Source organism: Callorhinus ursinus, unplaced genomic scaffold (assembly GCF_003265705.2).
Source record: "Callorhinus ursinus isolate GAN/ISIS: 27379988/994484 unplaced genomic scaffold, GSC_fseal_2.0 scaffold71, whole genome shotgun sequence".
NCBI classification, from domain to species: domain Eukaryota; kingdom Metazoa; phylum Chordata; class Mammalia; order Carnivora; family Otariidae; genus Callorhinus; species Callorhinus ursinus.
Genome location: NW_027397133.1, coordinates 4,263,977 through 4,287,488, shown reverse-complemented (window position 1 = coordinate 4,287,488; position 23,512 = coordinate 4,263,977). Strand labels below are relative to the sequence as shown.

General features: G+C 53.8%; 2 protein-coding genes and 1 pseudogene across 6 annotated transcripts in view; 1 reads left to right on the top strand and 2 right to left on the bottom strand.

Annotated features, from left to right (window-relative positions):
- Positions 1 to 984: 984 nt before the first annotated feature.
- Positions 985 to 19,009, bottom strand: RSPH6A (radial spoke head 6 homolog A). Of its 2 annotated transcripts, XM_025849586.2 has the most exons (6): positions 18,348 to 19,009; positions 14,974 to 15,211; positions 7,263 to 8,024; positions 5,762 to 5,906; positions 4,886 to 5,003; positions 985 to 1,367 (listed from the first exon to the last, which is right to left on the bottom strand). In XM_025849586.2, the coding sequence occupies exons 1-6, from the start codon at positions 19,007 to 19,009 to the stop codon at positions 1,130 to 1,132; spliced, it is 2,163 nt and encodes a 720-aa protein (XP_025705371.2). In that variant the 3' UTR covers positions 985 to 1,129. The 2 variants fall into 2 exon arrangements, with proteins under 2 accessions (XP_025705371.2, XP_073742634.1); XM_073886533.1 differs by lacking the exon at positions 4,886 to 5,003.
- Positions 12,005 to 13,548, top strand: LOC112807154 (transcription initiation factor TFIID subunit 10 pseudogene; annotated as a pseudogene).
- A 405-nt stretch (positions 19,010 to 19,414) lies between the features above and the next one.
- The window catches only part of SYMPK (symplekin scaffold protein), a 36,184-nt gene continuing 32,086 nt past the window's right edge, over positions 19,415 to 23,512 (bottom strand). For all 4 annotated transcript variants that reach the window (XM_025849583.2, XM_025849584.2, XM_073886529.1 and 1 more), the window contains 5 exons: positions 21,677 to 21,864; positions 20,587 to 20,763; positions 20,328 to 20,423; positions 19,735 to 20,064; positions 19,415 to 19,558 (listed from right to left, as the gene is read on the bottom strand). In XM_025849583.2, the coding sequence (XP_025705368.1) occupies positions 19,424 to 19,558; positions 19,735 to 20,064; positions 20,328 to 20,423; positions 20,587 to 20,763; positions 21,677 to 21,864 (926 nt within the window). In that variant the 3' untranslated portion in view covers positions 19,415 to 19,423. The remainder of the gene's footprint in view (positions 19,559 to 19,734; positions 20,065 to 20,327; positions 20,424 to 20,586; positions 20,764 to 21,676; positions 21,865 to 23,512) is intronic.

Sequence of the window (23,512 nt, the reverse complement as noted above, 5' to 3'; positions counted from 1 at the left end):
CTCCAACACCCTCCTCTGATTCCAAAATTTCATTGATCCCCACAATGCCCCTCAGTGTCCCAGTGATCCACTAGTAATCCAAAAGCGTTTGCTGATCCCATGAGCCCCCGCTGATAGCCAGTGCCCCTCACTTCCGCTGAAGCCACCCTGCCCCCATCGCAGACCTTCTTAAACCCATTCTCAGTGGTCTCTCAGATTTCTCACCGGAATGTCCCAGAGGCATCTTACACTCGACAAGTCCTGCAATGAAACTGACATCTTCCTCCAAATCCTGCTCCTCTCCTGTGTCCCCATCTTAGAGCTCGCACTGCCATTCCCCCAGTCACCCAGGCTGCAGACCTCAGGGTCTCCCTAGATCTGCATGGTCTCCCTTCACCCCCTGCTTCCAGTTCACACGTTTTTTGCGTTCTGTCATGTGAAGTCCTCTTTTCCAGTCCCTCTCTCTGCATAGCGCTGGTCCAAAGTCCTCCTCTCTTGGCTCGGGCCCTCTCAGCATCAGCTTTGTCTCTGCTCCCCTGGACCCTACTGCTCTCATGGCAAAGTAAAGCCCTGAGTGCTCTGCTCCTGCCAGTCTCTCTTTCCAGCCTCATCTCTCACCACTCACTCCTCACACCATGTCCCTAACGTGGGGATTCAGGAAACTACCTCATCACAATGCTCTCTTGCCCTTGGGTCTTTGCACTCCTCTGCTTGGAATGCTCCTCCCCACCCTGTTCTTGACCCTTTAAGAGTCAGTTCAGGAGCTCTATCCGTCCTCCGGGCTCCCCCATCTGGGTTGTCACTGTCTTGTCTCTCCTGTAGAGTGTGAGCCCCAGGAAAGCAGAGCTGGGCTGACAGAAGGCACTTCAATAGTTGTTTGCTGAAGGAATAAATGACAGGATAGGAGAGACTATGCCGGCCAATGTCTGTTCCCAGCAGAGCCCAACAGCCCTGACTTGGAGGCCGCGTCAACAATCGAATGAGGAGCTAGGCCATGATGCCATGGGGAAATTTTATTTAGAGCAGTTACCTTCCTCTTCTACCCCGCCCTCCAGGCAAACCAGCTGTGAACAAAACAACCCATCACTCACTATGCATAAGGGAAAAGCTGCTATCTACCTGCTTGGGGGAGGGGGCTAGGGGGCCCCCTTCAGTCCTCCAGGTCCTCATCCTCATCTTCCTCCTCATCTTCCTCCTCTTCCTCCGAGGCTGCCAGGGCCTGCTCCTGGGCTGCCTTGAGGGCCTGCTCCTCCTCCACTGTGGGGTCAGTCATTTCCATGACTTCCGGGCTGCTGGGGTACTCGTGCTGAATGGGGGCTGGCAGAGGGGGGTTGAAGTTCTCGGGACTGTACTTGTGGCCCCAGCCAATGTAGATGTTCTCAAACTTCCTGGAAAGGCGGAGAGATACTGGGAAATCCTCCCCGAAGGCCCCAGCCTGGGCTTTCATTGAAGGTGAGACCCAGCTTGGGCCCAGCACGACTGCAGAGTGGTGCGTGCTGGCGTGACATGTGCCCAGGGGGTTTCTCTGTTTGTGTGTTCTTCAGTCGTTATGGAGCATCTGTCTCCTAAGTGCCACGTGTGTCTAGAGCTGCAACAGCACGTGGAACCACAGAGCACTCGACAGGTGGCCAATGAGTGTGACCAAACAGCTGAGTTTCTAATTGTATTTGATTTTCTAATTTCACCTGCAATTTCTTCTTCAGCCCCCTGGTTATTTAGGAGTGTGGTAATTTCTACATATCTGTGAAATTCTCCCATATTCCTTCTGTTTTTGTTTTTCTTTTATTTCTAATTTCCTTTTTTTTTAAGGTTTTATTTATCTATTTATTTGTCAGAGAGAGAGAGAGAGAGAGAGAGCACAAGCAGGGGGAGCGGCAGGCAGAGGGAGAAGCAGGCTCCCTGCAGGGAGCCTGAAATAGGACTTGATCTCAGGCCCCTGGGATCATGACCTGAGCCAAAGGCAGATGCTTAACCAACTGAGCCACCCAGGCATCCCTGATCTCTAATTTCATTCCAGTATGGCCAGAGAACATATTTTACACCATCAATATCTGGGTACATTTATCAAGACTTGTTTCATGGCCTAGCATATGGTCTGGTCCTAGAGGCTGTTCCATGCACACTTGAGGAGAATGTGTGTTCTGCTGTTGTCTGAATGGATTTTATTTCATTGTAATGAATTTAAATTTAAGCAATAAAACTGATACTCAGTTCGGTTACTGGAAAATGTCTAAGCATGTCTGGGACAACTTGGGTCCATGAATCTACTTTCTCAACTGTAAATGTTGTGAAATCTGAGTACAGGTCAAGTACTTCTGATGACAAGGTAGCTTCCAAATGGAATGCGTGCTTTAAGTGTCAACTTCACACCAGATTCTGAAGACATGGTATGAAAATAAAAGAATGTAAAATAGTTTCTTAATTTTTACATTATTGCTTTCACATTGTAATGATAACATTTAGGATATTTAAGGTGAAGTAAAATATATTATTAAAATGAATTTTGCCTGTTTCCACTCTTCGGCGTGGCTAGTACTAGAAAATTAAAAAAAAATAAAAAATTTTTTAAAGTTAAAAAAAAAAGTTTAAAATGACACAGGTGGCTTGTATTTTATTTGTGTTGGACAGAGCTGGTCTAGATGTGGGGACCCAGCAGTGAACACCTTAAGCAAGAATCCCTGTAGTGATGCCTACATTCTAGAAGGAGGACACTGATAATAAACAAGAATGTAACTGGTTGGAGCCAAGCCCTGTCAGTCCACCTGTTCCCAGAATTTTAACTAGAGGAGGAAATGGGGGCAAAGGAGGGGGACTGGGAGACAGGGCGAGAGGCAGAGAGGAGTCGGGGTGAGGGAGAGAGATGGATGGAGAATTGGCCATGGGGACTCTGTGGCTTTGCCCTTTATCACAGCCTTGCTGTTCCTAGGACAATTGTTTTCCACCAGGTCTTCCTTGGAGCCTTAAAATATACTGCCTCCTTGGAAGCCTGTCCCGGGAGGTTGAGCTTGCTGGGAAGACAGACTCTCAGGCCCCAACCCCACTCCCGTGCCACCAGAACCTGCTCTTCAACCAGATCCCTGGGGTCGTGTGCACTCACGGTCTCGGAGGCTCTGGTCTAGAATGTCCTCCACTGCTTTCCCCGTTACTTCTCTCCTTCCCCAGAGATTTCACGTCAAGGTTGCTCTCCCCAGGAATCCTACTTTGATCCCCTTAAGACGAGACTTTGGAGCTGTAATTGGTCCCTGCATTGTCTGTCCCTAGTGGTACTTAGTTTGTAACAGGGTATTTTTTGGCTGGCGGGCGGGGTGCTATACCATTAACGTCTGTGCTTCCTCTGCCTGCTCTCAGGGGCAGGAGCCACATTGCCTTTTCAATAAAGGGCCTGGGACCTAGCATACAGCTGGCAAAGAAAAAAAAAATGGAAAAAACATGGATGACTGGAGGGATGGACGATTGAGTGGCGGATGCGTGGATGAGTGGAACTCCAAATCTGGATCTTTTGCTTTCAGAAAGATGTTGGCAGGGCACCTGACAGGCTCAGCTGATGGAGCGTGTGACTTTCGGTTGTGAGTTCGAGCCCTGTGTTGGGTGTTGAGATCACTTAAAAATAAAATCTTGGGGCGCCTGGGTGGCTCAGTTGTTGGGCATCTGCTTTTGGCTCGGGTCATGGTTGCAGGGTCCTGGAATCAAGCCGCACATCGGGCTCCCTGCTCAGCGGGAAGCTTGCTTCTCCCTCTCTCACTGCCCCTGCTTGTGTTCCCTCTCTCTGCCAAAAAAAAAAAAAACAACTCAGGGTCACCTGGGAGGCTCAGTCAGTTAAGCGTCTGCCTCCAGCTCAGATCATGATCCCAGAGTCCTGGGATCGAGCCCCGCCTTGGGCTCCCTGCTCCACGGGGAGTCTGTTTCTCTCTCTCCCCCTGCCCCTGTTCCTGCTCTCTCCCTTTCTCTCTCTGTCATGCTCTCTCTCTCTCTCTCTCTCTAATAAATAAATAAAATCTTTTAAAAAAGAGTCAAAAAAAGAAAAAAGAAAAGAAAGATGTTGGCAAATTAGGGTGTGGCCAGAGGAAGGGGGTTGGCAAAAGCAAGCAAGTGAGACTCTTCTCTGTTTCTGGAGGGGAAAAAAATTGCCAAGAATGTAGTTAAGGTATCAAGATTACATGACATCTCATCACGGGATCCAACACAGTATAGGTTTATCATGGAGATGGAAAAGGAAAAAAAAATCTATGAAAACTTATCATGCCATCTGGTGGACAGAGTGGGTAAGTGTGCCCACCCCATGGTGGCCGAGGGCACTCCCTAAGTGGCTAAGCAGAAAGGCTGGGATGTGCCTGGTGGGAGAGACTAAGGGACTGTCAGTGTGCAGTGAGTGTGTAGCGAGCATCTCAGTGAGTGTGTAGCGAGCATCTCAGTGAGTGTGTAGCTGCGGGTGGGAGGATGCACGAGTGACTTCAGCCCACAGATCTTTTGGAGCAACTGGTGGGGGATCCTGGTGGGGAAGACTTCTGCCTTCCAGGGGAAGGAGTTATGTCCCCCAGACACAAGACTCTGCCCCTGTCAGGGTCACCTCAAGGTGGACTCCTGAGTCCTGTCTGGCTCTGTGACCCATATAGCCGAGAGGCCTGGGCCAGGAGGCCAGAGATCCAAGTTTGAATCCTGCATATGCTGTGTGACCCTGAGTCGGTTCCTTCCCCTCTCTGATCCTCCATTCTCTTATCTGAGGGGCTCACGCTCTTTGTCCGGGATTTTTCATTTTAGCCCTAGTGGAATTCCTGGAACTGAGTGTGGAGGTCAGCCCTGGCGGCTTCCGGAAGGGGGTCCTTCCGATCTCCATCCTGCCCCCTGCCCTTGGCATGAAGGAGTTGTAGGGGCTTTCTCTGCTGGAAGGGACTAGAAGAAGACCTACTTGCCACTGGCGTAGGCGTAGGCCCCTGGCCAAAGATTGGAACGCATGACGGCCACGGAGTACTGCGGGCAGAGGCTGCAGGACAGGTGGGCTGTCCACGGTGACATGTGCATGATTTCTGCAGGGGAGTGGAGAGCACCAGGGAGGTCAGAGCTCCCCGCAGCCCTGCACAGCCCCCTGGAAGGGGGACAGAAAGAGGGGAGAGAACAAAGGGGGAGGACAGGGAGGGGCATGAAGGGACATGCGGCTGGCTCCAGATCACTTTCTCGCTGTGTGGCCCCAGGGAGCCACCGCATCTGTCTGAGCCTCAGTGACCACACCCAAGAAGTGGGTATCCTTATCACATCTGCCTTGCAGGAGCTGCTGTGACCTCCCTTCCAGGTTGGCCATTGGTTTAGACCAGGGTGCAGAGGGCACGGGTCAGGCCCTGGGCTCCTGGAAATCTGGGTTCACATTCGGGCTCTGTCCTCTCACCCACTCCCACCCTCTCCTTTCCCCCTCCTCCAGGTGCCTGAGGCTCTGACTTCAGGAAATTCCTATCCAGGCTTCCAAAAATCCAGCTCGGGTCCTGCCTCCTTTGTGGAAAGGCTTAACTCTCTCTCTCTCCCCAAACCCACATGGGACTCGAATGATCATCCCCCCCCCCCCCACAATCCGGGACCTTGCCAGGTGCCTGGCACAGCTCACAAGACGGACACGTCCCCATAACCCCACGAGGGAGGCGCTGTCGCCAGGCCCATGGTATAGAGGAGAGAACGACTGAGGCTGAGAGCCACGCCCCCTGCAGTCTTGCTGTCCCTCCCACTTCCTCCCCAGGCCCCACGTGCTCCCGCGGGCTGGCGTGTGTGAGGTTGAGACGGTGAAGAGGATGGTTACCTGCATCTTCTGAGAGCGGGGTCAGCAGTGGGGGCCCGACCTCCTGCTCCATGTCCTCTAACCCCTCATCTGCTTTCTCTTCCTCCTCCCCCAGCTCTTCTTCCTCTTCCGTCTTCTGCAAAGGGTTCACCCAAGTGCAGCGGCCCTGGGGGCGGGGGGAAGGTCAGTCGGCACCCCTGGCGGACAGAGCTTGGCCTGCACGCTGGGAGGAGGTGAAAGGCCAGGAAGGACACTGGGCACTGGCCCTGTCCTCAGGGACTCAGGGATGGGCAGGAGGACAGGGTTAGTCACACAGGTCAGGGAAGGGAGGGCGGGATGTGAGAGCTGTAGTGGTGAGGTGGAGACTCCTGCCACCCCCTAGCTGTGTGGCTCCCATCTGTGTATTATTCATTCATTCATCTTATACTTAATGAGCGCCTACTATATACAGGTAGGTGCTGGGGATACATCCTTGAGAAAAGAGCCCCCCCAAATCTCTGCCCTGTAGAGCTGACATTCAGCAGCCCATATGATCCTCTGTTGGCTCATCTATGGAATGGCGGTGTCATAGGGGTCTCTCTCATTGGACTGCTGTTGGGTTCCATGAGGCACTGGAGGGCTGATACGTGTTTGTTGAATGAATGAACTGAAGTGCACAGCATAGAGCCAACTTCAGTTGCCTCAACTATGAAACGGGAATGACCGTTGTAACAATCTCAAAAGGAGTTATTTGGATTCAATAACGTTGCCGGGGTCAATAAAAGCTTGTTGAATGAATGAATGAATGAGTAAAAATTCCTAGCATACAGCAGGTGTTAACTTGAACGAGTGAGATTAAATATAAAGCCCAACACATCGGGCATTCAAGAAAGGCAGGTCCTCAGTCTCTTATCCACAATTCCCAAACCTGAAAAGCTGTGAAAACCAAAAGTTGCTTTCTTGCGCCTGACCTGAACTAATGAGAGGCTATTCAGTTTTGCAGCAGAAATAAAGTCTTGGAGGGCAGCTGCAGCCCCAGCCCCCTGGCTTGAAGTACTGCATGATATCTGGTATGTGCGCCAGGTCACCTTTTTAAAATCTGAAGAACAGGGCGCCTGGGTGGCTCAGTTGGTTAAGCGACTGCCTTCGGCTCAGGTCATGATCCTGGAGTCCCGGGATCGAGTCCCACATCGGGCTCCTTGCTCAGCAGGGAGTCTGCTTCTCCCTCTGACCCTCCCCCCCTCATGCTTTCTCTCTCTCTCTCTCTCAAATAAAATAAATAAATAAATAAATAAATAAATAAATAAATCTGAAAAATGCCACCAAAAAAGGCCACCAAGATGCATCTGGCCCCCGGAAGTTTTCTGACAGGGCCACCGGCAGCCGACATCGGCCCAGCGAATGAAACAACGCAGGAGTGCACATTATTGAGCACCCCGTTTGGCAGAGGGCAGCGCTCCAGAGTCCCCTGGTTCTGCCACGGCGGGGGTGGGGTGGGGTGGGGGTGTGCGGGGGCGGGGAGGCTGGAGGCCCCGGGCCTCACCTGCGGCAGGATGTGCTGCGTATGATGCACCCAGTTGGCCATAGAGTCCACCAGCTCGAGCACCGGGATGCCCTCAAAGTCGGGGTTCTCCTCGTAGGAGTCGCGCCCCGCGCCGCCTTCCTCCTCATCACCCTCCTCCTCACCGAACTGGTAGAAGCCTAGCGGGCTGATGTGCGTGGCGGCCGAGATGCGGGCGATCTGGGCCCGCAGGTAGCTGGCCTCGTTGCCCGGGAAGGGCGGGAAGCTGATGACCGGCGCGTCCAGGTAGCCCGTGAAGAACTTCTTGATCTTGCGCGCCTGCACGATCTGGATGGGCGTGACGTGCGGCAGCCGTGTCCACGGCCGGCCCGGCTCGTTGCACACGAAATACAGATACTTGTTGGTGCCCGAGCGGCTCTCCTCCTTGGGGATGACGGGTGGTGGCTTCCACATGGGCTTGGGGATAACGTCGGTGACCTTCTCCTCGTCCTCCTCGCCCTCCTCCTCAGCGTGCGCGTCCAGACCCTCGCCGCCCTCCATCGGCTCCTCCACCTCCTCCTCCTCCCCTTCCTCCTCCCCCTCCCGGAACTCCACCTCAGCCACCAGGTAGCTGCGGCTCAGCCCCAGGACCTTGCCCCAGAAGCGGCAGGTGTGGATGGGCTGTTGCTCCACCAGCTGCTTCAGGGCCATGAAGATGCGGAAACTCTCGTCTGAGCTCAGGGCCACGCCAGCCTGTTCGAAATAGAAGGCCGTCTCCATGACGTTGGGTACTGCTGTCTCAGCCTGCAGAGGGTGGGGTGGAGGGCAGAGGGAAGAAGGCTGAAGCCCTGCTCCCTAGCCTGACTCTTCTAAAATCCAGAGAAGTAACCCAGCTGCTCATGTGACCACTGCTGGTCAGTGAGATGTAGGGGCAAATCCTTGGGGAGGATGTCCCTTATAGGAAAAGAAAAGGCAAAACAACAACAGCAGCAGCAGCAGCAGCAAACTACTAGGAGAAAATCCATTGCTCCTTCATCCTTCCCTCTTCTTTCTGCCTGGAATGGGGTGTGCGATCTGGAGGCACAGCAGCTATTTTGGGACCATGAGGCAACACACAGGAGACAAAGTCCCCTACCCTAATGATGGCAGAGCTAAAAGGTGGAAACTGCCTGTCCCCAGTGGCATCACTGAGCTGCCTTACCTCCCTGGCCTTCTTGTTCTATGGGATAAAGAGGCCACTTTTAGCATGGTTTCTGTTGCTTGCAGCCAAATGCACCCCTAACAGATACCCCAGATCATATAGCAAATTAAGGGAAGAGGCAGGTCTTGAGCCCAGGAATCAATGATGTTGGAGGATGGAGGTGATAAGTCTTGCCCTCACTGCCTCTTCCTTCACCATCTGCTTTGTTCAGGGAGACAGTGGGGGAGGACAGAGATACAGGGGGCGGGGTCAGAAAGAGAGTGAGAACAAGCAAGTCGAGGGCTGGGACTAGAATACAGTGAGGTTTGGGCCCAGCCACCCCCACAACCACATGGCCACAAGGCTGAACCCAATATTTTTTCATTTAGTCAGTTCAGAAATCTTTATTAAGGACCCAGTGGGAGGACTGCCTGGGTGGCTTAGTCAGTTGAACATCTGACTCTTGGTGTCGGCTCAGGTCACGGTCTCCGGGTCCTGGGATCCAGCCCCACGTCAGGCTCAGCTCAGAGTCTGTTTGTGCCTCTCCCTCTGCTCCTCACCCCAGGTGCTCTCTCTCTCTCTCTCTCACTAAAAGAAATAAATTAAATCTTTAAAAAAAATAAAGACTCAGTGGGTGCCAGTCCCAGGCTAGGGCAGGCTCTGAGATATATCGGAGAACAAAACACATGAGATCAGCCCTTGACCTGCCCTTGGCCAACCTGACTGGTCCAGGAAAACACATTGCCCAAGCCAGGGAGACCACATGCTCTCTTGCCAGAATTTGAAACCAGAATGGAGAGAGGGGATAGGTATGGTAGGTAGAATAATGACTTCCCCAAAGTTGTCCAGGTCCCAATCCCTGGACCTGTGACTATGTTATCTTACATGGCAAACATGACTTGCAGGTGTGATTAAATTAAGGATCCTGAGGGGTGCCTGGGTGGCTCAGTCGTTAAGCGTCTGCCTTCGGCTCAGGTCATGATCCCAGGGTCCTGGGATTGAGACCCACGTCGGGCTCCCTGCTCAGCGGGAAGCCTGCTTCTCCCTCTCCCACTCCCCCTGCTTGTGTTCCCTCTCTCGCTATCTCTCTCTCTGTCAAATAAATAAATAAAATCTTTAAAAAAATTAATTAAGGATCCTGAGATAGGGACATCATCCTGGATGATCTGGGTTGGCCCAGCATAAACACAAGGGTCTTGATAAGCGAAAGAGGACGATGGGAGGGTCAGAGAGGATGTGATGATAGAAGCAGAAATCAGAGTCAGAGATTGAAGGTGCTGTGCTGCTGGCTTTGAAGCTGGAGGAGGACCCAGGAGGAAGGAATGTGTGCTGCTTCTAGAAGCTGGAAAAGGCTAGGAGATGGTTTCTCTTCAAGAGCCTCCATTAGTAGGGTAACCCTGCTGACCTTGACTTTAGCCTTGGCGAGACCCAATATGAAGCAGACTTCTGACCTCCGGAACTGTAAGGTGAAACGTTATGTTGTCCTAAGCCACTAAGTTTGTTAGAGCAGCAATAAGAAACGAATATGGGTGCACCTTAAGTGTGTGGCTGAAGGTGAAACAGGTTAAGTGTGGGAGCCACACGGCAGATTGAGACTTTGTGTCCATGCGTAACCTTTTATAAGGACACTAGTCCTGTTGAACTAGGGGCTCACCCTATTCCAGAGTGACCCCATCGTAACTAATTACATCTGCAGTGGCCCTACTTCCAAATAAGGTCCCATTCTGAAGCCCTTGGGTGAGGGATACTTCACCCTGCATTAGAATTTTTGGAGGACACAATTCAACCCATAACAGATAGTTGGTGTAAATATGATGATGATGATGCTTCAGTCACACCAGTTGCTGCGAAAGATTTGGTGACGAGTGTCCTGAGGTTTCTCCTGAAGGCTTATATACTGCATTCTCATTTTTTGTAAAAGCTCCATTTGTGAATAGTGTAAAGATGAACACTTTACTGCATCTTCTTCCTAGGCCTGCTGGACGTAGGCATACTATTGTCGGCAAGTGTTTGAAGTCCCTCCCCAGAGAGGAAGGATATGCTCCCACCCCCACCCCCATTGCACTTGGTGGGGGGGCTGTGTCACTTGCTCCGACTACTTGAAACAGCAGTGGCAGGGACACATGTCAGAGCCAGGCAGGAGCTGTAAGAACCAATGTGGGGTTTGCTATGCTCTCTTTCCCCTCCTCTGCAAAGGTGGAAGCCTGTGGCACAGTGCAACCCTTAGCACCCTGCGTTCCCAAGCAGCTGATGAGCAAAACCCTCTGGCCAACTCTGGATGGGCGGGCGCTGTGAGCGAGAAATAAACTGTGTCCTTTGAAGCCACTGAGATTTCTGTGCTGTTTGTTATCTCAGCTCGATGTGGCACACCCCAACGTTCTGGCACTTTCCCTCGCGCATAAACATGATGCAAAAGCTTGATGTGGACACCAGCGCGTCAGGGAGGGCTGAATGAAACTTAATTCTAAGACACCTTGCTGGCGACAAGGAAGATAAAGGAATGAGTGTAGGAAACTCTCCTGGGGGTGTGTGGCTGGCCCATGAGCCAGTGGCCATCACCCTCTTTCTGGGAATCCCCTCCTCACGCCCAACCACATGGCAATGAAGCGCCCTCACTAACCATGTTTAAATGATTATGGCTCCATCCTGGCCCTGTTGATTGGAGCAAGAGTGGAAAACTGACCTAAAATGACAGATCAGGCTCTGCTTCTCTCCCTCCCCCTCCCCCACCCGCCACCTGTAATGTGTGACTGCGTCAGGGAAAAGGTACAGCTAAGCATCCCCCTGCCCAGAAATTACTCCTTTGGTATCACTGGGTTTGAACCCAGATTCTCTGGCCAGAATCTTTCTCCTTTTCTTCCTCTGTTTCCAGGAAGATCCCAACTATGGTCTGGGAGAAATGATTTCCTAGTGGCAACTGGATGGAAGTTTTAAAAAGTGAGTTCAGGAGCTACGGGGCAGCTGTATGCTGTGAGGTGCAGGAGGCCCGGAGGAGGGAGGGGCAGAGGTGAAGGATGGGCACTGGGATCCTTGAATACCAGCTCTGCTGGGGGCCCAGCCACATCTCTGCCCTTGGCTTAGAAAGGGGCAGTCAGTCCTGTCAGCTCACTGAGCCAGCACCAACCTCAAACCCCTTCTCCGTTGCTCCAAGGTCACTTTCCCACCTTCCTTGCAGCCAGGGATGGTGGTGTGACTCAACCTGGCCAAGAAGATGCAAACAGAGGTCTTCTGAGGGGCTTCTGGGAAACTTTTACTCCCAATTTTGTTTGTTTGTTTGTTTATATGACCTGAGCCAAAGGCAGACACCTAACGACTGAGCCACCCAGGCACCCCAAAGATTTATTTATTTTTTTAAAAGATTATTTATCTATTTGAGAGATATATGCCACTCTGCTTGTGCTCTGCCCACTCTTGGCCAAGTGAAGCAATTACACGTTTTGCTGAAATGCTTGGTCCACTTTAATTAAGCATTTGCAGCCAAAAGCAAGCCTTACTGCATTGGCCAGAGATGGGATTTATACCCAGGCTTCTATGATGCTGAAAATTGTTCTCCTGGTGTAGAAACAGGGAGGGTGGTTGGGAATGGGGGAGAAGACAGCCCTCAATGCCCCTTCCTGGGGGAGCCACCTTGTCAGCTGTGGACTGCTTGCACCTGAATATCAGGTGTGAGAAAAACTTCTATATTGTTTTACATACTTGTCTGCCAATCCTGCAACATCATCTATTTCCTGCCTTCATGTGATCTATGCCGTTCAACAAGTATAGTAAAGTGTTAGTTTTGGGGATGTGATGCAGTAATACTAAAGTTAGTCTGAAATTATTTTTAAAAGGTATTATTGGGGCACCTGGGTGGCTCAGTCGTTAAGCGTCTGCCTTCTGAGTGCGCCCCGAGTTAGTCTGGACTTACAAATGCAAGAATAGTCAGCCTCTGTTATGAAACAGAGGCCCAGTGCCGGGGAGCCTTATGCTATCAAATAGCCAAACCTGCTATGCAGCGGCTGTACACAGCAGGCAGGAGAGTGCTAAAGCAGAAAGCCATCCACAGAGCGAAGGTGAAGAATAGAGAATCCACAAACAGGTCGAGTCCATACAGGTGTAAATAATTCATAGAGATGGCATTTCAAAGGAAGGCGTAAGGAAAGCATGCATTTTTCCACAAAGGCCGTTGGGGACCATGGCTAGCGACTTAGAAGAACTAGAAAAAGGGAAATGAGAGCCCCATCTCCTGTCAGAAAAATAAATACAAAAAGCTGAATCACGGATTTCTTTAAGTCTCGAGACATGCACAGGCCACAAACGCCCACAACTTTGCCCTTTTGCTGACCTCCCATTAAGAATCCCAGCTCCAGGCAGCGGCTCCGGCGCGGACCCCGAGGCGGCGCCGGGCTCCGCCGCCTCGGCCCCGGGCCCGGCGCCCGCGGTCTCGGCCCCCGCAGCATTGCCCGGCGGCACCGCTGCGGAGAATAAGACCAGCCCCGCGGGGACAGCCGGGGGACCTGGGGCTGGAGCTGCGGCAGGGGGCACGGGACCCGTGGCGGCGCGGGCCGGGGAGCCGGCCGAGCGGCGTGGGGCGGCTCCGGTGTCGGCGTGGGGCGCGGCGTCCCCGGAGGGGGCCATGTCTAACGGGGTTTATGTACTGCCGAGCGCGGCCAACGGAGACGTGAAGCCGGTGGTGTCCAGCACGCCTCTGGTGGATTTCCTGATGCAGCTGGAGGATTACACGCCTACGATCCCAGACGCAGTGACTGGTTACTACCTGAACCGTGCTGGCTTTGAGGCCTCGGACCCACGCATAATTCGGCTCATCTCTTTAGCTGCCCAGAAATTCATCTCAGATATTGCCAACGATGCCCTACAGCACTGCAAAATGAAGGGCACAGCTTCTGGCAGCTCCCGAAACAAGAGCAAGGACCGCAAGTACACTCTAACCATGGAGGACTTGACCCCTGCCTTCAGCGAGTATGGCATCAATGTGAAGAAGCCGCACTACTTCACCTGAGCCACCCAACCTAAATGTACTTGTCTGTTCCCTTGTCCCCACACCAGCCTGTTTTCATAATAAACTTTATTGTGACAGGCAAAAAAAAAAAAAAAAAAAAGAATCCCAGCTCCAGGGGAGCCTGGATGGCTCAGTCCTCAAGCGTCTGCCTTCCCATCGGGTAGTGGTCCCGGGGTCCTGGGATCGAGCCCCCACATCGGGCTCCCTGCCACGGGGAGCCTGCTTCTCCCTCTCCCACTCCCCCTGCTTGTGTTCCCTCTCTCGCTCTGTCTCAGTCAAATAAATTAAAAAAAAAAAAAAAATCCCAGCTCCAAGTACTTAAGGGGGTGGGGCCTTCAGGGACCAGGCGTTTGAAGAGGCGGAGCTTCCCCACAGACTGATTTCCAGGGGGGCGGAGCCTCAAGTGCCGCGGTGTTCTAAGGGGCGGGGCCTCTAGGAGCAAAGCGCTCTAAGGAGGCGGGGCCTTCGGGGACTTGCGTTAGATGTGGGTAAGACCTGGGGGTAGGGAAGGAGGGGTGCAGTTCCAAGTGGTTGGGGCCTCCTGAGGAGAAACTGGATCTGAAATTCAAAACCCTATTCCCGGGTGGAACTTCGTGCCCAAGGCTTGGGATTTCCACCTGCGCTTTGCTCACCCAAGGGTTCATTCCTTTGTCAGATTGTCCTTTCCCCCATTCTCTCACCATCCCACCCCACTAACGCCAGAATCCTGGAGTCTCAGAAGCATAGATAGAAGTGAGCACAGAGCAACAGCATCTGCAGATAGATCAAAGGTTGTATATAGCACGGGCTTTGGAGATCATGGCCCTACTTTCTTAGTCCAGTCCCTGGTTCTTCCCACCTTCCTGCCCTCTGAGCCTGCGTCTTTGCTCTATAAATAGGAATAAGTAGCACTCGACTTGCAGGGTTGTTTTAGGGATGAAACGAGAGCTCTCCAAGCTCTTAGCAGGGGCCTAGGAGGTGTCAGAATGATCATAAAAACTCCTCAACAAATGTTTCTTGAACGAGTGAAAGAACACTTTGCCTGAATTTTCCGCCGTTGTCCAATTCTGGAAACAATCGTGGAATTAAATGTTCTGAGGATAGTGAAATGTTAAGGGGCCAAGAGTGGAAGAGTTCTTAGAGGGTCTCAACTTAATAAAAGGGGAGACTGAGTCCGGGAATTAGTGGGCCCTTCAGCGTTGAGAGACTCCAGGAGGCAATGGGTTTCACAGAAAACGTCTGCAAAGCAGAATTATTTTCGGGAGGAAGGAGTCAAGGATGGTAAGAGAGACCAGTCTCCACCTCCACAGGAGTTCTGCTTTCTAAAAAGCAGAGCCCACTAGCCCTTCTTCTGCTTCAAACACTTCAGGGCTTTCCAGGCGCCTCAGGAGAAAGCCCAAGCCCCTTGGCCGGGCATTCAAAGCCCTCTGTGACCTGGTCCTGGTCCCCTCGGCTCGGTGCGCACACGAAACTGAAATCGTTTGTGTTTCTGGGTCACACCGTGCGTTCCCTCACTTCCGGACAGAAGCACAGGCGGTGCCGAAGCCCCGGCCATTGCCGGCCCCGCCTCGCGCCCCTCCCACCGGCTCACTCACCACCTCCTCCTCCATCTCCTGCTCGCCCTCGCCTGCGGCGCCGCTCCGAAGAAATAGCCCCTTCTGCCTGTCCGCCGTCTCGTAGGTGGGCTCCATCTCAGGGTCGTCCCGCATGGTGTCCAGCCTGGGGTGGAACCACTCCCATTGTGTGGTGCGGTTCAGCGACTCCAGCAGGGACAAAGGGTCCTCGGGCCGCTGGTTCAGGATCTTGGTCAGCAGGTTCACCAGGTGCTCATACCTGCCTCCCGCGGGAGGGAGTGGGAGGTGGGAGACATCACTCGCTCAGCTCAGTGAGCTCACTGTTGTGTGCCCGGCCCTGTACCTGGCGCTGGGGACCCCGTAGAGAAGAGAAAATGTCCCTGCCCTGGTGGAGCGGACATTCTGATGATGGAGACAGGCATCAACCAAATAGGCAAAAATATATAGTGTGTCTTTCTATGAAGAGAAAGCAGGGAATGGGGACTGGGAATGCCAGGGATAGGAGATGACTTCCGATTTTAAATAGGGAGGCCAGGGAAGGTCACACCAAGGGGCACATTTAAGCTGAGATCTGAATGACGTGAGGCAAACCATACAGATATTGGGGGTGTTTCAGTCAGAGGGAACAACTGGTGGGTAGGCTCTGAGACATTTCATGAGTCTAACAGAATGTTAACAAAGCTCAAGGAAACTAGGAGACAGGAACATTCCATGCCAATCTTAGAACTAGATTAGCAGGATTGGATTAGACGATGCCTGCTTAGAAATACAGATGCTGCAGGGGCGCCTGGGTGGCTCAGCCAGTTAAACGTCTGCCTTCAGCTCAGGCAGGTCATGATCCCAGGGTCTTGGGTTCGAGCCCCATGTGGGGCTCCCTGCTCAGCAGGGAGCCTGCTTCTCCCTCTCCCTCTGCTGCTCCCCCTGCTTGTGCCTTCTCTCTGGCTCTCCCTCAAGTAAATACAAATCTTTTTTTTAAAAGATTTTTTATTTATTTGACACAGAGAGACATAGCGAGAAAGGGAACACAGGCAGGGGGAGCGGGAGAGGGAGAAGCAGTCTTCCCGTGGAGCAGGGAGCCTGATGTGGGGCTTGATCACAGGACGCTGGGATCATGACCAGAGCCAAAGGCAGACACTCAACGGCTGAGCCACCCAGGCGCCTCTAAATAAATAAAAATCTAAAAAAAAGAAAAGAAATATAGATGCTGAAATCCTAAGCTAAGTATTAGCAAATGGCACCCAGCAAAAAGTTGCTCTCAAAAAGACGATACACCATGATTAAATTGGGCAAATAACAGGACTGGGCTGATATTAGAAAAATAGAAAAAATATAACTCATGTTAATATGTTAAAAAAGGCCCAGGGTGGCTCAGTCAGTTAAGTGTCTGACTCATGATTTCAGCCCAGATCATGATCTCAAGTGTCATGAGATTGAGCCCCACATCAGGATTCCCTCTCAGCGGGGAGTCTGTCTGGGATTCTCTCCCTTAACCCCCCCACTTGTGCATGCTCTCTAAAACAAATAAATCTTAATAGATAGATAGATAGATAGATAGATAGATATAGATATATATTTAAGATAATCTCAACCGGTGCAGAGAAGTTGATAACATTCAACAGCCATTTATGACTTAAAAAAAAAAAAAAAAACAGAGAACTAGGAATAGAAGGTAAATTTTTATAATCATATAAAGGGGATCCACAAGTAACCTACAGCACACTCCAAACATGATGGTGAAAGACTGAAAATTTTTCCCTATGAGGCTGGTAACGAGGATGCCTGCTTTCACAGCTTGTATTTAACACTGCACTGGAGGTCCCAGCCAATGCAATCTGACATGAAAAAGAAAGGAAAGGTAAAAAGGATTGGAAAGGAAGGAGGGAAACTGCTGTGGTGTGCAGGTGATGTGATCGGGAATGATGTGCAGAGGCCTTGAGCTGAGGGTGCGCCTGGCATGTTGGAGGAACACTGAAGAAGTCAGAGTGGCTGGGTGGAAGAGGGGAGAGGGGTTGTGGGGAGAGAGGAGGCAGGGTGATGACAGTATTGTAATGGCTTCTTTGCACCTAAGCCCGGGACTATGCTGGGCACTTGGGACCAGTGCTGGATTCTCAACCACAATCACACATCTGAGGAACAATGATGATCCCTACTCTCCAGATGAGGAAACAGAGGCTTAGAAGAGTTGAGGGCATGAGGTCACACAGTGGTTGCACAGCCAGGATTTGAAACCAGATTGGTCTAATTTCAAAGCATGTATGTCTAACCCTCTGCTGGACGGAAACCGTTTGGTGGCAGTCTGGGGTGTGCTGGAGAGCCATCACTGAATTGGGAAGGGTAAGGAGAGTTCAGACTTTGGTTTCGGTTTTTCAATAGGGGACCTTGAAGTTCCTGAGGGTGGGAAGAGTCAGAGGTGAATTTTGACTAGACTCTAGGATCCTGGATCAGCAGCTGACTAGAGATGAAGTTTGGAGAGCCAGTAGGGGCTGAACTGCTGTTGTGAGAAGCATGAACTGACTCCTGAGGGCACTGGGGAGCCATGGCAAGCTCTGCACATGGGAGGGATAGGGTTAGTTTTGTACTCTGGCAAGATCTATTACTTTTCCAGCCTTGTTTCCTCCTGCTCCCCCTTTCTCCCTTGGTTCCAGTCATACCAGCCTCCTTGCTGTTCCTCAGACACAGCAAGCCTTAAAGCCTTTAAACGTGCTGTGTCCTATACCTGAACCACTGTTCCTCCAGTTACCTCCAAGGTGCTCTCCCTCATCTCCTTCAGGTCCCTGATCAAATGTTACCTCCTCCGAGGCCTTCTTTGACCTCATGCTACTTAACATGTACTCCTTAACCCCACTTACCCTGCCTTACTTTCCACTTTAGCTCTTATCATCACCTATCACTTGTTATATTTATTGTCCATTCTCCCAATTAGAATGTAAATTTCACTAAGATGTAATGGAGACTGAGAAGTGTATTGACTACAGCTAAGCAGCCTTGGCAAGTGCCTTCCCCAGGCAGAAAAGTTTAGTGGAGAATGGGGCCTCAGGAGCCAAATCACATGCATCTGCCACATCCTAGCTGTTATCATCTTGGATACAGGACCTAATTTCTGTTTCATCTTCTGTAAAACAGGGACAGTATGTGTGCTAATCTCAGCTATGAGAACTAGATGTTAACGTGTGAATGGTGGCACGACGTTTGGAAACTAAATATTAGATTATTAGTTTCATCCCCTGACTCCTAGTCTGAGTCAGATGCCCCTGCAGCAGGCACTGGTTACCTGCGAGGGATGATCCCGTCTGACAGAAGAGACCCCAGAGCCTGAGGCAGAGCCTTGGCTGGATGGGGCCTTTCCCTGCCTGGGTCCCACCCCCTCCCCTCCCCACTCATGAGCCCCATCTCACAGGCTGAGGCTGCAACTGACGCTGGTCTGCAGCAGGTAGGCCTTGGCGTTCTGTACGGCCAACTCCCGAGGCTCTGGCTCAGGCACCTCCACATTGAAGGGCATGAAGCCCAGCTCGGAGGGCGAGTACTGGAGGGCGGGGTCATCCCTCATGTAGGGCCCATGCGGGGCACCCTGGTTGAACTGTAGGTCTTCTCCCTGGTACATGCTGAACTGGCCCAAGAAGTTGGGCTGGGTCTCCAGGTAGGCAGAGTTCAGTTGCTGGAAGAGGCTGCCTTGGCCCTGCTGTAGTTGCTGCATTAGGCTGGTGTTTCGGGCGGCCTGGATCCCGCCTTCTTCCAGATAAGGTTGGGGCTGAAAGCCCATATTCAGGGACGGGTACTCTACACCACCCAACTGGTCTTCCTCAGCCTGGAACATCGTCAAGTTCTCCTGTTGGGTCAGGAGGGGCCCTGATGACCAGTCCTGGAAGTTGTTCTGGCTCGCCAGGATCCCTTGGCCGCTCTGCAGGACCCGGTCGTCAAAGGCTATCCGCGGCACCTCCTCGGAGATGGTGGGCGGGAGATGACTGAGTTCCCGACTGCGCCGCTGGGAGACCTGGGAACTCCTCCGACTTGAGGGCTGCTGGGGACGGGGCTCGGGGTCGGGCGGTGTGTCCCCCATAGTTCAAAAGAGGTCGCAGACTTCCAGGAGGAAGGCTTGCAGACAGGCAGGCCAGACCTGTCGCCCGCCTGCCAGCACAAGCCCTGTAGCCTCTACGCCCGTCGCGCCCGTTTCTAAGGAGGGAGGGGGCGGGCCGTTACCAGGGGAGGGCGCGCGCGGACGCCTGGGCCGAGGAGCTGGTCTCTGCGCAGGCGCGGCCCCAAGACCGAGGGCCTGCCCGTCTTCCAGCCAGCACCTGGGGGCGTTCACTCCACACCGTGCAGTCCCACAGCTGACACGCAGGGAGAGACGAGAGACTGCATCCACGCCCCAGACCCGCGATCTTTTTAATTTTAAAGGCAAAGCCCTGCCGGCTAGGCCCCGCCCCGCCCTTCCCGAGCTCCCTGCCCCACTCCCCTTCCCCACCAAGCCCGGTCAGCTGTTCCCCTTGCTCTCGGGTTCCCCGGATTCCTCGGCGGCGGGGCTGGGGGTCTTCATGGTGTCTTCTCCGGCAGGGGTGAGGGTCTGGGGACTGCGCTCCTCCTTTGAGGTCAACCCGCCCGCTGCCTCCTGGTGACAGGAGAAGGGGGAGCGGGTCAAGGATAGCCTAGCGTGGTCCTACCTCCACACTTCCTTTGGGCTGTACCCTGCCCCCCTCCGCCCGACCCTGGGCACTTGGCATACACCCTTCACCCGGGGGCCCTAATTGTTTTCTTCCCTTGCTGCTTGGAGGTTGTCATCCCTACCTTAGGTAGGGGCCCCTCAAGACTAGAGTCCAGGAGTGCAGCCTCGGTCAGCCCCGAGTCGTCATCCATGCTGATGAAGATAGCCGGGGTCTCACACTCAGGCCCCTCCTCCCGGAAATCTATGGTTTCTTCGGGCTGGGGAGGGCCTGGCCGGGTGGAGGAAGAGGACGACGACGAGGGGGCTCCCACTCCTCCTGGCTTCAGCTTCTGTTCCTCCTCTAGCTGACGCTTTAAGGCTTTCTCCTGGGCCAGCCGCAGGCCGATGAGGTCCTGAGGGGGCCGGGGGGCTGGGGCTGGGGCTGGGGCCAGGGCCAAGGGCTCCAGGTCGTCCTGGGGGTGGGGAAAGGCACACAGAAACTCAGAGCGGGGGGATGGGAGCCAGGTCATAGGCTGCTGTCCGAGGATGGTGGCAAAGAGCCAGAAAGCACCCTGAGGGAGACGGCAGGGTGGGCACAGGGAGTACATAAGGGGCAACTGTTCCCCCACCTCCCATCCCTTTCAGCGGGAGCCTCCACCAGACAGAGGTGGCTGAGGTGGGGAGGAGGACAGGGTGGGCCTTGCTGGCTTGGGGCTGGGGAGCTGTGGGCCCTCACCTCTTCCAGGGGCCCGGCAGGTACTTCCTTGGCCTCTGGCTCCTGCTTGCCACTGGCCTCCAGGATGGTCATGATGGAGTTGGGGATGTGTGCTTGCTAGGGGGAAGAGCAGGTTGGGAGCTCTATGGAGTGCCCAGACCCGAGACCCCTAGTGGATGCCCCTGAGCTTCTGCGGCAGTGCTGGGCTCCCCTCTGCCCACCCCCATCCAGTCCTCCAGGGTTGAACCCATGGGGCCACCCATCCCACACCCTGGGGTACCTGGTGGGGGGTGAAGGATCGGACGTGTGCCAGCAGGGGCTCCCGGAGCTCTGGGCACTTGTCAAAGACGGCACCCAGCTGCTGGGGTGGCAACTGCAGGATGACCTGGAAACTCTGGGGCTTGGTGCGTTGACAGCACTTGATGAAGCCCTCCCACACCTTGGGATACTTCCACACCTGGACGGGGCAGGGAGGGAGCGGTCCTGAGTGGGTGCACAGGCAGCCACCCCAGAAACTGAAAGAAATTCAGACCTTACCAAGATGGGGCCCAAAACCCTACCATCCAACAGAGTCCTCTGGGCTACCCACAGCCCTGACTGACCTCCAGCCCTCCAGAGGACTTTCTAACTTTCTCTTCCTGATCCCAAGCAGCTGAGGCATGAGGGCAGGCCAGAGAAAGGGAAAAAGAAAACAGAACACCCTTTCACGTGAGCAGTCTCATCTCACTCTCGCGGTAGCTTCAAGGGGTGACTCAGCCCTGCTAAACAGACGAGGCCCAGGGAGGTGCGGGGGCTCATCCACGGTCAGGAGGGTACCATGGGGCAGAACTGAGGTTTGAACCCAGGGCTGTCTGAATCTGCATCTCATCTCTAAGCCGGATGTTGCAAAGTGGCAACCTGTGGGCTGAATCTAGTCTGAGAGCTTGAGAATTTTTTTTAAATTTCATCACGGTATTTTTAGAAACCCAGGTTTCTAGCTTCTCTTGAGAAATGGGCCCATCTTTCAGCTCTAGTATGCATCCTGGCTGGGTGCAGAGGCGGTGGCAAGGGGCACTAGGCCTCTCCTGGGACGCCCACCCTGTGAAGCCTACCACCACCTGTTCCTGCCCCCCAGCTGCCCTCACGCATCACACTGCCATCTGGAGCCCTGGAGCCGAGTTAGTGACCCCTGTTGGGCTGTACTGTCTTGGCCCAGGGCAGGGCAAAAGGGCTGGCTGGTCTCCTAGAGTGTGCTCTCCTCATCCTGGCTCCCTCTGCAGGGTGAGAGGCAAGCGGGCTGGAAAAGCCCGGGGTCCTGCCTCCCATCTAGCTTCAGTGTGTCCTGCCGCAGCCCACTGCCTGCAGGACTGGGGCGGCCGGGGGCGGGTTACCTGCTTCATGATGAGGCGGGACAGGATGTTCATGACGAAACCCCCCAAGCGGGGGTACATGGTCAGAGACTGGATGACGGTCCTCATGAGCAGCATGGGCAGGGGGCTCTGCTCCATCAGCTGCTGCATCACCACGGCCAGCACCTCCGACGTGTACACGTTCCGCTCCGCAAAGCACAGGTTGGTGGCTGCGAGGAGGCGGAGAGCGGGCCTGTCCTCCTTCGCCCAGCTCCCCTGGGAAGGTGGGAGCCCCACCGCCCTTACAGAGCCTCCGCCCCACTAATGTGCCCACGTGAGTGGGGACCTAGCCCTCATTCCTGAAGCTCTGGACGAAAGAGACTTCCTCACCCAGCAGGTCCCTGAGGGGATACTGAGGCCAGGGGCGTTGGTCGAGGGGAAAAGACACGTCCAGTTGCTGGAAGCCCCACGCTGGGCAGAGTGGGCACATCTTGGCCCTTTTTCTTTGGGGGCAACCCATGGAAAGGCCGAGGCAGGAGAGACAGGTTGCCAATGCCTGGGGGCCCATGCTGGCTTGCCCTTCCCACGCCTACCAGAGAGGGCAGGCAGTTTTGACTTTCCTAAGACCCCCTGTAGGAGACCAGAGATGCCCTCCACCAGCAGGCTGGTCAAGGGGCTGCCCAATCCCAATCCTGACCAGAGCATAAGGATCTGTGCTGGTGCTGGAGGGATACCAGGCGAGCCCGCACGTGGGAGGCACAGCACACAAAGTAACAAGGGAGGAAGGAGCAAGAGGAGGAAGCCTGGGCAGATGAAGCACTCCCCAACTCAACACCCAGTGCCAGGAAGGGCCCAGGGAGGGCCAGCACAATAGGGGCATCCACGAAGGCAGGCAGGCCAGGGCAGGCCTTGGGGTCTGTTCCCTCAGGAATGGGTAGTGGTACCCCAAAATCAGTGGGATCGGCGATGCTCCAATCCATTGTGTAATGGGGAGACCCCAGGAACTGCCTCTGAACCCCTTCTTCCCCAAACACCACTTGCCATGTGAGTCTGTCAACCAGGAAGTCTTTATTGAGCCAGAAGAGAGGCCCCCAATCCTTGAGAGGCTAATGGAGAACAGGGGTGGGTGCCTATAAGGAATGAGGGGGGCTCCTATAAGGAACAGGAGAAGGATGGAGGCATTACAGGAGCACAGGCAGGAAGGAGACTAGAGCGAGGTAGGGCAGGTATCTAGGCCAAAGGAGCAGAGGAGAGTGTAGAAGGTAAGGACAGTGTAGAAGCCAGAGTGAACCTATCAGAAACCAAGGAAGCTCCTCCTCCTCCTCCCTTCCAGTTAGTGGCTGACTCCTGCCTGCTCTGCCTGAAAGGGTCCACAACCAACCCCCCTTTCCCCGCCCCACTCCAGTCTCCCCCTGGGCTTTCCACCCAGCCCTTGAATCCACCCTCCATAGCAGGCTAAGGAGGGGTCCTTTCGGAAGCTCAGCCTGACCCCATACACCTCCCAGGGGCCCTCAAGGTATCAAGTCCAATCTCCTACTGTGGCCTAGGAGACCGTGTGTGGGTGGGGCCCAGGCATGGTATTCTTAATGCTTACAGTCTGATCTCTCCTGACCAGGGCCCTTCCCCTAAACCTCAAGATCTAGTCAGCCTCACCTCTGCGTCCCAGAACCAGGCCATGCCAGCACATCTCTTGGCCTCTGCAAATACTCTTCCTTTCTCTGGGATCAGTGTCTCCCTGCTACCTCACCCCTCCTCATCCCTCTGTGGTTTCAGCTCAGTGTACTCTTTGGGCTCCCCTGTCCCAGCCCTGCTCACTGTGGGCTCTTATCATCTGGGGATGGACTGTGAGCCCCGGAGGGCAGGCCCAGGGCTGTCTCC